This window comes from Enoplosus armatus, chromosome 22, assembly GCF_043641665.1.
Source record: "Enoplosus armatus isolate fEnoArm2 chromosome 22, fEnoArm2.hap1, whole genome shotgun sequence".
Taxonomy (NCBI): Eukaryota; Metazoa; Chordata; class Actinopteri; order Centrarchiformes; family Enoplosidae; genus Enoplosus; species Enoplosus armatus.
Window position 1 is genome coordinate 5681862 of NC_092201.1, and position 18351 is coordinate 5700212.

Here is an 18351-nt window from a genome sequence, read left to right on the forward strand (position 1 = left end):
AGAGAAAAGCAGAAAAAAACTCACATTTAAGAAGCAAATGTTTGGCATTTTTTGCTTGAAAAGTGACTCAAACAATTAATCGATCATCAAAATAGTCGCAGGTTGTAGGTCACTGCGCACACACACACACACACACACACACACACACACACACACACACACACACACACACACACACACACACACACACACACACACACACACACAGAGTCCTGACTTGCTGCTCTCAAATGTTTCACACTTAAACAGCACATCAATCAATGGCATGGTGAGGGCAAGACGTGAGGAGGGTGGTAGTGTAGAGGGAGTGTTTTGTGTTCGTTTAAGTGTGTAAATGTGTGTGTGTTGTACAAAAGTCTCAGATGCTCCCAGCGGAGGAAAAGAAGATTTACAGGCTTCTTCTTTCTGGCTGCCGTTCCTTTCACCGGCCAGCCCCGTCCATCATCTTCTGAAAAATGTTTCATATCCTCCGTCCACGCTGATGCAACACAAGCACAGAGGACTTCAGATTCCTGTTTCCACCCAGTCCTCCCAGTCTGTCCTCTCTACTGAAAGGATGGAGGTTGAAGTGCAGAAAGGAGAGGAGAGGGAAGTCTTCCACTGTCACACCCGCTCAGGGTTGCTGTCCCTGTTCACTCTGCGTCTGGGGAACAGTTTTCGTTTCAGCAGAATCAGCTGCAGGGAGAAGGAAGAGAGGAAGTGGCATAATTATAAACTGCATGCAGCTGAGGAAAGACAAAAACTAGCTTAGTGCTGTCTGTTAGCAAGAGGATGATAGTATAGTATAGTTTGACATTTTGGGAAATACATTTGCGTTATTAGTTATGAGAAGATCAATACCACTCTCATATATGTCTGTTAAATGTGAAGCTACCACAGACACAGTATACACATCCCAAACCCGGCTTGTGAGATGCATCTCTGCCGCCGCCATGTTGCAGTGGAGTTCTGGCCAGTTCAAATAGATAATGCCAGACTTTTGTGTTGCGTGTGGCTGTTGTAATGAAAAGAATGCCAAAAACCATGCAACAGGGAATAACATTTCACAGATGAGAAGTTATTTTACTGTTACGAACATGTTGAGTTTGATTTATCAAAATAAGTAATCCTTCTTTTAAGTTAACATGAAGTTAAGTGACTGTCCTGATAGTAAATTATGTCAGGTATAGAACAAAAAAAAGACATTTCTATTAAATATATCCATAAGATGCTGAAAATGATTTTTGTAAAATCAGCTATGTCGTTCTATTTATCATTGTGTTAATTTGTCCTAAATTATCTAGTTTAAAGTGTTTTTTTTTTTAAGCTATTTCATGGTGCTAACGTGACATACAGTAACTTCTGTGACTGAACTGTACATACAATCCCCCTCAGACCTTTTGTAACCCAAGAAAGCAAAGATAATCTTAGAAGTAGGGCAGCAGAGTGAAATCATGTCCCTCTGGAGTGAAGACATTTTTGATCTCTCTAATATAAACTGTACAAAGCTGATTCAAATGTCTCTATCTTGATAACTTGGGCAGCAGGGCAGCCTCATCTGGTGCCAGAAAGACACCAAAAGTCTGTTTGTGTGTGGTAACAGAGACACTGGACAAGACTGACACATTCCTAACTGGGAACACTGGTCCCACGGGTTGCTCTGGGGGAAATTCTCCTAAGGTCACTGCAACAATTAACCTTTCTTTGAGTTTGCTGAGGAGAAACTGGAAACCTTTGGATTAGGGATGTGCCTGACAACGGCTCAATGTCAAACCTGGGACGAGTGGTATTTGCTGAACACTTATTTTAATCTCTTTCCAGCACCAAATTGGAAGAATTTGACAGGAAAGTTGTCCAAGAACACTATCCTGATTTTCAAATTCTTTGCTATAATGTTCTTTGGACATTCTTCCAGCTAGAATTCCCACTTATCTGCCAACAAAGAGGAGAACTGGGGGTCTTTCATTTCTGCAAAGTCAAGTCCTGGCTCTGCTGGCCAGACCAGCACGACACATGAGACCGATACACCTCCGAGTGGAATTTCAGTAGCGAAGGCCTGAATCATAGCTCAAGTGTGAATCATGGAAACGGAGAGGTGTGTGAGCGAATGTCCTGTGTGTCTTTATCTGATTGTGTAAATAAACTGTATGTGGCCCGAGGAGGACACACTGACCTGTTCGGCGAAGAAAGACAGGATGGTGAAGATGACGAGCGTCACGAGGACACAGTGCGTCCAGAACTTCAGCTTGTCCCGATACACTCGCCTAGAGGGGAAAAAAAAAAAAAAAAAAACCACATGTCAGTTACTTATCCTTCATCACCTCGTCCAACACCAGCAGGTACAGATGCTGAAATAAAATGCGTGTTTCCTGATTGGGTGACAGAAATGTTGGAGGTGGCACGTCTCGCTGGAGGGGAGGCTAGTTGTGCTCTGATGTAACAAGAAGGAAACGTGCAGTATGCAGAGGGCAGCAGGGCAACAGGGTGACAAGGTGACACCACCCAACGCCATCTGCCTGGCAGGTGGAGGGGCAGGGGTGGAGACGGGAGGCTCAGCTATGTGATGATCTTGCAAGTATCTCACAGCTAGCGACTGATCTGAGGCGGCTTGGTCTAATTTTAAAGTCTCTATGTGAGGCTGGCTGAAGCCCCCTGAATGCAGGAGCAGGATCCCTGACAAAAACCCTCTAAAGCCCCCAGAGGGATTCCCACTGCTCCAACCTGGCAACACTCAGCCCCATGAGGTTAACGTAGGCTGTTTGGGGAAAATATTGCTTGATAAATTACCAACTCATGTGCAACAAGGGCTCTGGTACAGTGCTGGTATGTGTGCTTTTCAACCATTAATAACTACACTGTCTACAATTGATCTATATAACAACTTAATTAATGGGTACTTTAACTAACTTTGAAGATTGTTCAAGTCACTTATTAAGCAGAAATGTCAAACATGTCATGCGCTTGTTTCACTTTCTCAAATGTGAGGACCTACAGCTTTCTTTGTTTTATACCACTGTAAACTGGATCTCTTTGAGTTTTGTACAAAATAAGCATGCTGACGACATCACTTTGGTCTCCGAGAACTTGTGATGGGCATTGCCATTTTATTTTTTATTTCTTTTATGCAATTTTATAAAGCATTAATTGAAAAAAATAACCGCAATAGTAAAAGCAAGACTGACAGTCTACAGTCATGCTAGCAGCTCTGTGAGGCTGTACTTTGGCACAGCAATACTTTGAGCTAAATGCTAATGTCAGCATGCTAACATGTTCACAATGACAATGCTAACACGCTGGTGTTTAGCAAGTATAATGTTTACCACTTTAGTTTAACATGTTAGCATGCTAAGGTTTGCTAATAAGCACTAAAAGTACAGCTGAGGCTGATGGGAAAGTCTAAAGTATTTTGGTCATAAAGCAAAGTAGTGGAGAAATTAAACTTTTGAGCTGATGATGGCGCTAAATGAAAATTGAATTCATCCTGTGGTGAACATGAATCCATCCAATAGTTGCAGAGACATTTCACTCAAAATCGCAAATGTCAAACTCATGGTGACACAAGAGGATCCCCGAAGTCGTTAAGATTTATCCTCTAGAAACCATTAAAATCCACCCAATATTGCCATCCCTAGAGCCATGCTGCTAGTTAGACTGCCAGCCTCACTAGCAACTTAGCTAAAACTCTTTCAGTGACCTACAGTTTGTGTACAACTGATCCAAACTTCATAGCCTACCATTCCTGGAGCTCTTCCATATGCAGGAACCTGTTGCGATACTCTCTGGGCAGTTCAAACTGGGACGGCAGCGGGAACATGGACTCATAGAAGTCTCTCAGCACAGCTTTCACTGTGGCAGCGTCCTTATGGCTGTGGTCGATGTTATCATTCAGACAGATGAACTTCCTGTTGGGGATTAGTACAGTTTAATAACCAATATGGTAACGAGGTAAACTTTAGTTGCACCACATAGAGGGAAAAATTCAAAAGTCATTCCCACCTGGGATTCTTCCTAATGTCATCTAACTGGCCAACCACATGGGACACATTTGTCCGCACCATCTTGAAAGCTATCTCCTCCTCCCCCATGACCTCATACCTGTTCAACAGAGGACATGATAGCATTAGCAACCTGGCAGGATATCAGAAATATCATAATTTTAGAAAAGGGTACTTAATATCTCACTTGTATTTATTCTGGTCTCTGAAGGCCTTGTGGATGCGTTCTGTGATGGGCTTGCAGTGGAGGATGAGGCCTTTTGTGACAGGAGGCTGTGGATTAAAAAAAAGGACAGAATATCAGTCAAATAATTCATTTTATTGAACAAAGAAAGGCACAAAAACCTCTTCCCAGAGGTGTAAGAAAAACATATAACATGCAATGGAGTGTTTTAACAGGAAACATGCAATGAAACATCAAGTTAGGGTTTTCTGTCTTTCCAAGCCATTTACTTCAAGTATGGCTCACCATGCTGGGGTCATAGTAGGCCTCTTGAGTTGGGTTCATCAGGTGGAGCTGAGTCAGGTTAGTCGGGAGAGTCTTCGAGCAGTTTATCAACATCTGCTCCAGCCCTGTCAGGTCCTTGAAGGGCAACAAAGAAATATTATGCACAGGAACTTCAAAAGCACAAGAATTCTTGTAAACTTAAGTTAGGAAGAGAAGATATATCACAGCCAGGACCCACCTGGAGGCTGAGTGGCAGCTCGTGAATCCTTGTGGCGAGAGTTCGAATCTCCCGGTCGGACAGGACGCCGGAGTGGTCGGTGTCGATCTCGTCGAACACCTCAGACACGTTGAGCTGCTGCTGAGCGCTCATCAGGAAGTAGAAGTATGAAAAGGCGAACTGCATGTCCTCTGGGTGACGAACACGGTGGACTGATGTCTTGTCAAACTCCTCCGGGAATCTGAAGAAAATAGCGCAGAGCAGTTTAAGATCAGTTCAGGAATACTTAAATATCATAACACAGAATCCGTAACACACTCACGTGTCCTGCAGCTCCTGCATGATGAGACGGTCGATCATGTGAGGCATGTGTGCAGGGACTTTGCGGGACGTGAATCCAAACTGGCCGTTGAGCAGCTTGTTGACGTAGCGCAGCGAGTCAGCAAAAGTATCCTGCAGCCTTCGGCCGGTGGCTGCACCATCAGTCTCGTACGACAGTTCTCTCTGCAGACGCTCCTCTTCCTGAGGAGCCAAAGAAATTAATATTTAAAACGAATCAAAATAACCACATGAGTGGAAGTTGTAGGCCTTATTACCTCAAGCAGTTCCTGGAAGTATTTCCTCCTCTCCCACGGCAGGAAGCCTCTGTCTGAGGAGGTGAAGTGTTGGAGTTTCCTCCCCACTGGAGCTCCTCCTGCAGCGTCGGCTGGCTCTGCCTGACTCTCTGCGCTCTTGATTTTGGAAATGCTGCTCAGCAGTTTGGAAGTCAGAGGCCTCTCGATCGCAGCCTTCAGGCTATACTGTTTGGGAGTTACAAAGTCTTTCTTGAACGCATCATCGATGTGGACTGGGATATGAGGAGTGACAGGTTTGTCCTGCACAGCCACATCTTTCCTGGACATTTCCTCTTTTGAGGTTTGACTTTTCTGAATGATATTTTTCACAGGTGGTTGTCCTTCAAACTGCTCTCCCTCCAAGTCCTTATAGGGCTTTCCCTGGACCTTGGCTGCACCCTCATTAGCTGGATGTGAATCGATGACCTGCTGCTTTTGAGCCTGTGTCTTGTAAGGTTTTAGAAGTTCAGCCTTTGTGAGGTTATAACCCTTCACGGTAATGTCCCCAATCAGAAGCTTCTCCTCCAGCTTTTGCAGCTCATCGCGCACAGCAGCTGGTAGATGTGACACATTCAGTGTAGGAACGTCTATGACTACCTGAGGTTCACCAGGCAGCCTCTTCTGGATCTTAGGACCCCGTTTGTCCTCAGGAATATCTGAGAACGGGAACGGTGGCTCTGGAGTCGGGGTTGGCTTTGGCTCACTGCCGGCGTCTTTGCTCGCAGCCTGGGACACGTTAACGTGAGGTACCTCGCGGGTGTCGATAGCCACGCTGAAGCTCATTGTGAACTCTGTGTCGCCTTCTTTCTGGAAAGTGAGGTTGTACCGGATCTGGGAGGCGTTGTGGCCAGGATGGAGCAGCAGGTGAATGGTCTTCCACTTGTTGGCGACGGAGGTGTGGCGAACCGCAGAGTTGTCGCTGACGTGGGCCTCGGAGACTCTGCGAGCCAGTCTGTGGAAGCTGAAATATGGCCTGATTTCACCCACTGGGAGGGTGTACAGGGTCTGATTCCTCAGCAGGGTCACATGGTACAGCTCGCCAAAGTGCTCTACAACAGAAATTAATAAATGTTAAAGGATAAGGCTGCCCATATTCTAGATTTTTGTTATTGGCAATAAGATAAGACGAGAATCTTTAAAAAGGAGTCACAAATATACAATTAAAAAGTTGTTTCTTAAAGCAGCTGGTTTTGTGTAGTCTTTATTTACCAGACCTACATAGCAATTGTGGCTAGAAAATATCAACATAGTATGAATTTTCCTTTAGCTCACCTTGGCCACAGTCTCCCACATCAAAACCACAGGAGAGGACATTGCAGGCTTGGTCACAGAACTTGTCTGCCAGCCAGGAGTTGGCACAGCCTTGATTACAGTACGACGTCCCCCCAAGACCTCCTAGGCCACCTGCAAACTGCCACACCTGTCCACCAGCTCCACCAGGTCCGCCACCACCGACACCAGCTGCAAACCGGCTGTTCCCCGCTGCACCTGTCAGAGAACAGGGGAAAAACACATTAGACATGAATGAAACAGTTTAGCTTATTTATACAGCAGAGATGACGGTCTGTGTTGATCTCTTTACCGAGGCAGTCTCCTCCATCCCAGTCACAGGCAGAGTTGTTGCAGGCTTTGTCACAGTACCCATCTTTGATCCAAGATCCTGGGCAGCCCTCAGCGCAGTTGGGGACAGGCCAGGTGAGATATACCTGCAGGGATGTGAAGATTAAAGGTCCGTTTTATTGATTAGGCTCACAATTTAACATGTTTTTACTTTAAAAAGACATCATGAAACAGTCTTAACATATTATACGTTGTATTAAACCAGCTAACTGCAGCACACATTTCAAAATGAACTGAGCACTTTGGATGTTGCATTCACACCTTCTGTCCTTTCGAGTGGCTGTAGAAGTCGTCCGGCCAGACGTCTTTGCCAAACATCACGTCATCGTTGAGGTAAATGAACTTTTGGGAGAGCCCTGGGATGCGGTGGATGTGGGTCTCTATGGCAGGTGAGCTGAAAGTGGGAAGGTGGCTGTGGTTCTGGAAGATATCCTGGAAGTCAAAAAAAAACATATTTACATACATATAATAATAAGCTAAACATAACATTTCCAACCAACACAAAGCAAATTTGTTTGCTGATTTGACTGTATAAAACACAGACATTCTGCTCAAATAAAATCACAATTTTAAGTGCTCAATGAACATTAATATAAACATAACATGTACAATTTAACCACTGCTTTTTAGAAAAGGTGGGAACAAGTTCTGTAATTGTTTTGGTGTTTTTCTATTTGGTTTTTAAGACATTACATAGGTTAAGGAGTCAGTAAAAACAGGCTGACCTAACCCATCCCTGGTAAAGAGTGTGTGAGAGGTCGGGGCTTAAATCTTACCCAATGTGTGACAACTGTAACTCTGGGGTTATCCAGGTTGAGCCAAGAGGGAATCTGCCCGTTAGTGACAATGAAGATGTGGCGCACCCAGGGGGCGTGTCTCTCCACAGAGCGCAGCGAATAGCGGAGCTCCTCGTTGTCCTCGAATCGGCTTGCTGAAACATCTTCATCCTGCTTGGACTGGAGAGGAAAATCAGAAAAAGAGAGTGATGAATACACATTTAGAAAATCTGAAATATGCATATTTCAATAGTGTTGCGAGATGTGGAGGACCAGGCGTACCTGTGAGATGGCGGTGAGGTCCCAGAACAAGTAGCCGGGGCTGATGGTTAACTCTTTTCCATCCAGTGTCAGGTTCTTTTTAGCCTGCTGGGTCAGATCAGTGAAATCCTGTGGGGTTTTCAGGTGGAGCAGGGCGATGCTGGCCTCAGAGTACAACTCAAACTGAGGGACAAATAAGCAGATCAACAGGACAGTGTTAATGGCTTGAAAGAGTACTCCAGTGATTTGGAATTGCATTTTCATAAAGTTGGTGGACGTGTTAGAGACAGACTAAATAAAAATAATGGTCAAAACTGATGTTAGCAATGTTAGCAAGCTACCGAACCTGGTAAATATTACCTTCTAAACATCAGCATGTTAAGCATTGCCATTGTGAACGTGTTAGCAGGCTGATGTTAGCATTTAGCTCGAAGCACCAATGTACAAGGCTCACAGGGCTGCTAGCTTGCTATAGACTCTTTCTCTTTGTTATTAGTTCACAATGCAGAAAAATAACAAGCTCAGATGTTCCAGATAATGCCCTCCTCAGGCAAATGAGAACTTCAAAGTACTACTTTTGACTTTGAGTATGAACCAGGTGGCTTTTGAGCTCAGAAACAATGTCCAACTGGATGCAAAATTCTCAGAATTGACATTGTTGTTGTCTGTGTCTAAAGAGTGCCCTTTAAGTAAAAAATCTCCACATTCTCGCGGGAACATCCTAAATAGTAATTTCTCAGAGTTGGAGTCACGTGCTCTGCCACAAGATTTAACCACAGTGCCGATCTTGAGACAGAAACATCCAGTCCATCATTGGGACAAGAAGATTTCTGGAAGACGCGGGGTGACCTCTGACCTCTGTCAAATCAAAGCAGCTACGATGCTTGTGTGGAGGCATCTACTGGCGACAACAGAGAGAGTGTGTGTGTGTGTGTGTGAGAGTGTGTGTGTGTGTGTGTATAAAGAGGTGAGAGTTCATAAAATTCTGTGATGTCATCTTCGCCATGGGGGTAACGTTGAGGTGACTCTCTGTCTGATCTCAGGACAGCTATGTGAGACATTGGAGGACTCTGTCTGTGTGTGTGTGTGTGTGTGTGTGTGTGTGTGTGTGTGTGTGTGTGTGTGTGTGTGTGTGTGTGTTGCATGTGAGGGAGATACCCCTGGCTTTCAAACCATCTGTCCCGCCTCCCTCATCTCTCAAACTGTAAGCTTCCCAGGAAAAGACTCACCCTGTCTCACTCCATCACCCAACACTGAACCCAAACGTCTCGCATGAACTCGAGCTTCGCCTCGACTCGTTCGCTTCTCTCTGCTCCTGTTTTTAGGTGAGGAGGATTAGCTGTGTCTTATAAACCCAGCGGGGAGCAGCCAGGAGACAGCAAGCCCCGGATCACATTGCCATCTTTATTATAGCTCTCATTATAGTCCCGATAATGCTCCAACGCGTGCACACAAAGCAGAGGTGGGTGGCGGCCTCACACAGGCACGTGCCAGTTTAAAACAAACATATGGCACATAAACCTGATTGTTTACTCGGTCACAATGAAAATTAAAACTGAAATCATTTTACTCGTCCTGAAAGAAATACTTTTTCTGGACCGGCAACAATTTTTATAATCATTTATCAAGTGAAAAAATGTAGTTTTGGCTTCTCAAATGTGAGGATTTGCTGTTTTATATCATTGTAAACCGAATATCTTTGGGTTTTGGACTGTTGGTCAGACAAGATAGAAGTTTGAGGACCTTCAGCCTCGGCTCTGGGACATTATAATGTAATTTTCTAGCTGGGCTGAAATATCTGAGCACAAAAAATGCCGTTTTTTCTAAAAAGGAGATGATGTATGTTTTGAAAGAAGAAATAACACATCCTTCCTCTTACAAATGCACTTTCAGAGGTTTTGTTGTTACAACCTTCCTTAATCTGGCGTCCCATGTGAGTTTTACTCTCGACACATTATAAACTGATCACTGTGGCCTGTGTGTGACTGCAGAGGAAACAGAAAATGTAATTAGTCTAGACTCTCTGGGTAAACCAATTAACCCTGTGGTGAGTGATCTTTTTAGGCAGATGGTTTGAGATGTTGTAGTGGCGTGTGGCGCAATAGACAACTATAAATGAGCTGGAGCTGCGTCTTCCTGCATCTCCTGTTGAGTTAAGAGGCCTTCAGAACCAGACTGACAATACAACCTGAAGCAAACCTATCCAGGTCTTTACATAATGTACCAAAAACTGTCAATGTGACGACATGACATGTCCGGGCTTAGAAAGAGACTTAGGTGTCAACTTTTACAGCAAAAAAATTCTGGTTCCAGCTTCTCAAATTTCTTGTTTCTTTGTCAGAAAACTGAATATCTTTGGATTTTAGGGTGTTGGTCAGACAAAACAATGTGAAGACTTCAGCTTGGGCTCTGGGAACTTGTGAATGGCATTCTTCAGTATTTTCTGACATATTACATATTAAAGGCTAAATGATTAATCAGTTAATCTCAAAAGTCTCAAAACCTTTGCATTTTTATCCTTCTAATTGTTATTTTTACTCTGATCTAATTATTATTCTTCATTGCACACCAGCCTTATTAGCACAGCCTCAAGAGTATGGCTCAGCACATCTCATATGAGAAATAAAAAACCTTTGAATCTTGCTTCATAGTGATGAGACACTAATACAAACACATCAGCAGGCTTGTACACAAACACGGGGGGGACTCAACAGGCAACAGCACGGGCAGATGATCGGGGTTGTGGGGCAGCTTTCATCGCCATAGCACTGGTCTAACACCAGCTATAAATACCGGCCGTCTCTCACCGCTGAACCTCTCCCTCCACACTATGCACATCATCCCTCTTTCATAGAATCAGCCCGGCGACACCAGGAAACACCTTGAAATCCAAACTATGTATTGTGTGGTGGCCCGTGTACCTAGAACCCCTCTAGTGTTAAAAGCCAAACACACACACACACACACACACACTTTCCATCCTCTTTCCTGGACTCTGTGTGGCTTCACATGTCCCAGCATCATCTCTTCTCCCACCGCACACCCTCCATTTTAACCCTGCAGCGCCGCTTCCAGCTTGTTCCACTTGTAAAAGATAAAAACTGGACTCCAAGCAGGTAAATAAACAAGTATGAGATGACAGGGTGTGTCCAAGAGTGCAGGAAAGGTCAGTAAAATCCTTGTGACCTTTCAGCGTGCTGGCTGGCGCCGCACCACTCCAAACAGTTGTTCTAATGTTAACCCCCGCACCGCCAGCTAAGGTTACAGCCCGAATGCCGCTGGTTATTATCACATGACCTACCGAGCTGCACCGCGGCAGACCTGGAGACAAACGCAGGGAGTGATGGGACAGCTGGGTGTGTGACGATGACATGTAGGTTAAACACTGTTAACCTACATATCATCACATACAAAGTTACGGTGACTCCGCTGAGGTTCACAGAAGCTGCGCCTGCTTGTGCTCACAGACAGTTGACTGTTATATACAGTATTACTATGTACAGTATATTTTTGTTTCAGATATTCCCAATTTTGTTCCGCAGATTTTTTTATTCTATCTGGAAGATCTCGAGATGAAAATCTATTTAACCAGATCAGACTTAATCATCCTTTGTGCCCTATGTGATAGTATACTCACTGGGTATGTTTCCGGGCGTATAACTTAAGGAATGCCAGTATGGAAAGACAGTATTTTTCTGATTTCTCCGTGCCAAACAATGCAACAAATTGCTGTGTTCTGGGAAAGCATATAATAACCAACTCTCTGCCAGAGGTTAAAAGGATTATCAAGCCTCCTTTCTGTGGATGAATTTGCATTTGCAATGAAAGGAAACTCCAAAAACCACCAATCGATTAATTGACTAATTGTTTCACATCTAAAATACAGTAATGGGATGTTTCATTTCATTTCAAAGATGTTTCAGGCTTCTGAAGAGTCCTCTGATACAGTAAAGTTGTTGTGTAACACCTCTGTTTTGTATTTAGTTTGTACAAAGGCAGTTACAAAAGATGTTATCTAATCGGTCTTCCATTAATACTAATCAGCCATGTGAGTATATTATCGGAAGACGGGACAAACAGTTGACTCGTGCCCGTCCTGCCCGTCTGCTGGTGCGACAGGGTCACTCAGCTCCAGGCTGCACTGTTTTGTTTTCTTTGATTATTTCAGAGTAATCCACTCTCGTTAGTGGCATTCCTCCCTCTCAAAATATAAAGCAGAGTTCTGATTAGAGAAAATTATTAGATACACAAGCCGCCGAGCTAAACAGAGGCCCTTTATCCACATCAAAACATATCTGTTTAAAATAGAAAAAGCCCGTATTTAGCAGGACGGTGCAACCTCCTCTCCAAGGAGGATTTGACATTCGTGTTTAGCCCTTTCTTAGATTACGCTGCTGTGATGTATAAAAAGATCTTAATTTGTGCACACACAAATACAAACAGTATGTCTGTAGGAATAATGATGCGGCAGCATCCTTCAGCACTGTGATAGGACACTGTGAGAGCGACATCTGGTGGCAAAGTCAGTTACGATAAAGCTGTCTTTTACCTCGTCACTGACACACTTCAATAAAACCTTATGGAAATAATGCACACTCTCTCCATCGAGTAAGTCCTACAATTAATAAAAGAAAGCTAAACGTCAAGTGTGTCGACTGTACATTTATAAAGTGTGCAACTCTGCCACCTGCTGCTCTGAAACTGAAATATCCTCCTTATCAGAGACCTACATGAAGTGGATTTACAACATCATCTTACCAAAATGCAGTAGACTTTATAAATAACAACAAAAGAAACAACTTCTTTTGCATCTTTCTTTCTTTCCTTTTCCTCTTATAACAACAAATGTCATGGCATCACACCACCAGGAACTATTTCAACTAGGGAACAACTTTTGATTCCTGTTGCTGACAAACTATTAATTAAGTAATAAGTAGAAATGTCCCAAAGCCGTTTCCTAAGGATCAGTATCTGGGCCGACTTGGGCATATTTTAATGGATAGGTACCGGCTAAAATAAAGCTGAAACAGGACTTCAAGTATTTGGATCAAGTAGCTCGTGAAAAATAAGGTGTGTCAGATTTAGAAGGCTACAGCTGTTATTTCAATGTGTCAGATACATATTTAATCAATATTAAAGATAAATATAAGCATCGGATCGTACTCTGTATCAGCAGATACCCAAAACTAAACGACGCGGATCGGACATCCCTAGTAATAAGTAATTATTTTGTAAGTAATAATAAAAAATGTCTGTCTTACCTGTTTGATCTTATTGGTTATGACGGAGGGCAGTTTGCCTCTCAGCTGTTCTGTTTCCTTGAAGGATGCCGGGAAGCCGCTCAGATAGGCCAGGGACTGCATGCGGATCAGGCCCGGAGCCTCTTTATCTGTCGTCTGTAAAACACACAACAAAAAGGTTCACGTGCCATAAAAACACCTTCAGATGTTTCATTATCTCGGCCTGAAGTTCTGTGATCAGACACATGATCGAGGGCGTGGGGTGTAATTTACATGTACAAAGAGGAGATTATTAAATAAAACAGTCTCATGCAGTGTATTTAACAGTTAATATAAACTCACCAGGTAACATCTGAACACAGAGAATTTCTGGTCTTCCTTAGACACATCTGTGTAGGCTTTATCGGCTGTAAAAAACAAAACAAAAAAAACAATGAATAGTAAGCAAAACAAAATCTTCAGGTATAAAGATATAGTTTCATCTTTGACACACCCAATCTTGCGGGTTTAACAAACCAAACAAAAAGCTCGATGAGCAAGACATCGAACAATTCAGGTGTGTCAATTAACTGGCAGATCATAAATCAATAAACACAAGACCTCAGCTGCTCCATCTACCCATCATTCTTAGATTAGACGTTCTACTTTGTTAAAATCTGCCAGTTTGTTGATAAATTAACTTTTCATGCAATCGCAGACTGACAAACTCCCATGCCATATTCTGTATTTTGTATCTTTAGTTCTTTTCTAGAGAAATAAAAAGTCACATTTACTTAAATGAGTCGGCACACTGGGGTGGACAACATTTTCCTATTAGTCACCTTCCTGGTGTGGGTGTTATACAGCATGTCACGTCTAAAAAACTGCGATATACCCCTGAGTTACAAAGTCTTTAAACTGAACATAAACCCATGTGAAAAGCCACAAAGTTGCACTGCAGGTGAGCTGTTAAATACTGCGGAGGCTGCAGCTGCACAATGTCCTGTCAGTGAAGGAGGCACCATACCGCTGCTTCCATGACAACCACTGATGGTGCACATATTGTCGTTTTAAAAAGGTTAATTATGCGAGTCGTGGTTGAGGCTTTAAATGTTGGCGAAGCAGAAATATAAAAAGGTGCTTCTTAAATCGGTGAACTTATTGTTTATATTGTATTTATCTGGTAACTCTGTAGTTCAAAACAGTCCAGAAGTCTAATGCCTGATTTTAAAACTGCACTGAAGCTGTGTCTTTTGTTTTTCTCCTTAGCTTCTTAGCTCTCACTGCATTGATCATTCACGCTGCTGCTCTTGCTCATACTGCTGATACGGATTTCTCGCGCCACCACTGCAGCCTCTTCATGCCCTACTTACTCATTAGTCATCCTTCAAATAACATATTTTGCTTTTTCCATATCTCAGTGATAATCTGCCTGCTGGGTTCAGTTATTAAACCCCTGTGTGGTTTTTATTGCTCTCCCTGGAGGATCTCTCATATCCTGCTATCCAAATCAGTTGGCAGAAATTGCCGTATCTAATTTTACATTTTTTAAGTGTTTCTGAATTCTTTTGTGTGCGTTTACCGTCAGCCTGCGAATGGAAGACAACCACAGAGGCGGTGGTGGACGGGTGGAAGGGTTTGTTCATCAGCAGCAGCTCTTTGGCTGCGGAGAAGGAAGGAGAGAGCGTCGGCAGATCTTTGAGTGTAACGTTGGCTGGCAGAGCGGGGTCCAGGGCCAGCATCGGCGCTATGATGCAGTGGGACAGCAGGCATTCTGGCTTAACACTAAAAAACGAAAAAAAAGAATGCTTTACTCAATGCATCACCTTGTATTCTCACTCAGAAGACCACTTCCTGTAACTTTGTGGTTTTGCGCTCACAGATAATCAAACACATGCATAATATTAGTCAAGTTCACACAGTCAGCAAACAGGTTCCTCTGTGGAAACGTTGCATCGAGTCTCTCTGTGTGTCTGCGGTTAAAACTCACAGATGGGTTGATTATCTTGACAGAAAGCAGGAGGTTGGGAATATATACACATCAACTTTAAGCTTTCTGAACACATGCTGCATATTAAGGCATTTATATAAAAAAAAACCCTCCAAACTATAAAACAATGTTAGCCCTCTTTTGCATCCATCAAATAAAACTGTCTTTCTCTACCAAACTAAGCGGTTCACACTTGAATTATATCTCTTTGTGGTATAACCCACCTCAACTTCCTGTTTCAACATCAAATTCAGTGTTCACACAATGCTGTTTCATCGTGACTTCAACAGTCATTTCCCACTGTTTTGAAAGAACTACGAGTCCAAGAATTACCTCTAAAAACACACTTAAAATAAGAGGCTATACGTATGGGCAATATGACTGCATACACTCAGAGGCCGCTTTATTATGTACACCTGTAAAATCTAATGCAGTCCAATACAACAGCTATGCCATAACTTCAGTTTGATTGTATAGTATATTAAAGTGGCCAGGGAGTGTTTATACAATGAGACGATATAGATCTTGCAACACCTTTCATATCTCTTGCTGTATTACGCCTTGTGGGCAATGTTGCAAATCACGATTAACTATATCACGTTATATGTACGCTCAGTTGCCAGGTTACTAGGTACACCTGGCCGAAACTAATGCAGTCTAATGCAGCAGTCCTGCAATAAAATCCTGCCCTCATGAAGGTGTTCAGTTTTTATTGTTTTCAAGAGGTGTTGATTCAACTTTATGATCATTTTGGAGGCTGCAGTTTGTGGTGCTGTTGATCAGTACAGCATTATGAAGAGAGGTGTTTCTGTTATTAAGCCTGCCTTCATTGATATAAATGTGGTGGACAAAATAAACGGGCAACTGAGTCTATGTATATAAAAATTGCAAAACAAAATTACATATATCATAATAGAGGATTTCATCCATACCGCCCACCACTTCTCAAGCATGTGCTCTAACTTTGTGACCTCCATATCTTCAGACTCACCTGTCTTTTGGTACTTCAGTTGTCTCACTTGCATTTTTCCCCAGGCGTTCCCTATGTGCAACAAAACAGTGAATTCATACAATTTTCATCATATACTACATAGAGCAACAACACTGCAGCCAGTAAACAGAATAACTGCACCATTTTAACTAAGAACAGTTCAGAGACTAATGAAACATTTCTCCTTAGTGTTATTCTAACCTTTGATCTAAGATCCCCTCTTCCTCTGGGGCAATGTCTGAACAAGCCAATCAGAGTGAAAATGATAATGCTACAGCTCAAGCTTGTATGCTAATTCTGACTGTATTCAGGTGAAAAACGGAAGGCATCTGTGTGTGTTGCACACTATGAAAATATACTACAATACTTTCTGCAGAAAAATAAAGGTAGTCATGTGTTACAGCCTGCATTAATTCTACGCAACCGTCAAGCTTCACTGCGCCACTACATTTGCACAGACAGTGGAGCCATAGTTACCTCAGAGCTCTTTGTTCCTCCTCCAGTTGCTCTTTGACCGCCTTCAGTTCCTTAAGCAGAGCCATGTCTGTGCCGTTCACCCATGTGTACACCACATCAATAGGCATGGGCAGACAGAGCCTGCAAAAATAAACACTCATATCACTCAAAACAAGTCCTCAAACTGCAAAGCCGTGACCCTGTTTCCCTCTCCAGCCCACACTTTCCTCCAGCGAGTCTGAATTAAATTTTATTCATGCATGGTTACACTTTTCTCTTAAGGGAAGGGTACAAACAGTCTCAGTGTGGCATGGAGGACGTTTTTGCAGAAAATGATCAAAGGGTTTTGACACTTTTTCAAATTAAGAGTTGAGAATATGATAAGATTATTCACTTCTGAACTAAAGAGCATTTTGCACTTGTTACTGTAAATGCAGAAATATAAATAGTCAGCTGTATAGTTTAGTATTGAGTATTGAGGAAGAGACACAATAGTGAAATTCATGTCTTTCTTTTGGGGTTCAAGGCACCCTTAATTGGGGGTAACTTTTGCTCACCTGCTTTGGAATGATTTCCCACCCACATTATCTCTGTAGGAGTCAAACAGCACATGATACTGGTCCCGACTCCACTCCACCACCACCTGAATGGAGAGGAGGGGGCACTAGATGATACAACCATCTAAGAAGAAGTAGTTTCTTGTGTTGCAACATCCCAAACATCATACATAAGACCCACACCAAACGAAACTCAAGAACAGGGCAGTTTCCTTCACGCATTATCTGCACAGGTGGATACCCTGAAAATATTTTAGGTATCTTCAGGAACAGCTCTTCAATTTAAAAAATATCCAAATAAATTCTTAATTTCTGTTAAATCTTTGCGTGATATTCACAAATCTTCCTCAAGAAAAATGGTTAACGTTACAACGTTGAGGGCTGTCAGTTAGCAAGCCATGGGAGCCAATTCCTAAAGAAATTTGAGACTTTCCTTTAAATACGTAAAATTAAGTGCTTTATTATTATGCCGAACTAGCATGAACACCAAAACGATTCAAAAAGCGTCGTAATTTAAGATCTACAGAAACGTAGGCTTACTGACCAGGTAGATCACGTTAAACAGCCGATTTTGTAGTGGAATCTGGTGAGACTAGGCAGTACTGGACACAGCTGTCGAGCTAAATTAACATTAGCTAATTCAACAACAAAACTAAATGACCGGAGTTAATAGAAGAACCTCACCTCTCCGAACTGAAAGGCGGAAACTATCATGAGGACGAGCCCACCAAAGCAGAGGTAAAGCCCGTATCGGTGGGACAGACATGTGTACGTCTGCCTCTGTAACAGCTTGAGCACAGAGTTGACGACTACCATGGTTCTCCTTGGCGAAGCATACCGCTGCATTCATTCAAAGAAAAAACGCAGGTTAACGCACTAAACAATGAAAGTAAACATCTCAAGCGACCCGAATCTATCAGCTGACCACCAGCCAGACTGCATGACACATGACAACCATACATTCCACTCTTCTTCGGCGGTGGTGCCGCGCTGTTTCCTCGCTTCGAACTCGTCGCCGCCCTCTGGTGGGGAGGAGCGGGGTCCGTGATGCATTCAGGGTCTCCTCGCATGGGTGGTACTAAAATTGCCGGCGTACTTGGCACTCCAAGAGGGGTCAGGGTTCCCCTTGTTAGAGCCTGTGACACTGACAAAAAGCTGCAAACACAACGTTGACATATTATCACTTTATGAAGGTGATATGGCTGGCGGACTCGTTTGCAAACAGCTG

At 43.1% G+C, this 18351-nt stretch overlaps 1 protein-coding gene across 3 annotated transcripts; it reads right to left on the reverse strand.

Moving 5' to 3' along the window:
- Positions 1–603: 603 nt before the first annotated feature.
- On the reverse strand, positions 604–17969 carry gnptab (N-acetylglucosamine-1-phosphate transferase subunits alpha and beta). Of its 3 annotated transcripts, none has more exons than XM_070929170.1 (22): positions 17808–17969; positions 17124–17209; positions 16588–16707; positions 16111–16161; positions 14712–14914; positions 13493–13557; positions 13172–13306; positions 7932–8093; positions 7650–7829; positions 7135–7305; positions 6836–6959; positions 6526–6741; positions 5603–6302; positions 5236–5560; positions 4962–5161; positions 4661–4880; positions 4444–4557; positions 4162–4247; positions 3976–4074; positions 3714–3881; positions 2153–2243; positions 604–675 (listed from the first exon to the last, which is right to left on the reverse strand). In XM_070929170.1, the coding sequence occupies exons 1-22, from the start codon at positions 17967–17969 to the stop codon at positions 604–606; spliced, it is 3750 nt and encodes a 1249-aa protein (XP_070785271.1). The 3 variants fall into 3 exon arrangements, with proteins under 3 accessions (XP_070785271.1, XP_070785272.1, XP_070785270.1); XM_070929171.1 differs by having other exon boundaries at positions 5236–5330; positions 5391–6302; XM_070929169.1 differs by having other exon boundaries at positions 5236–6302.
- Between the last annotated feature and the right edge of the window lie 382 nt (positions 17970–18351).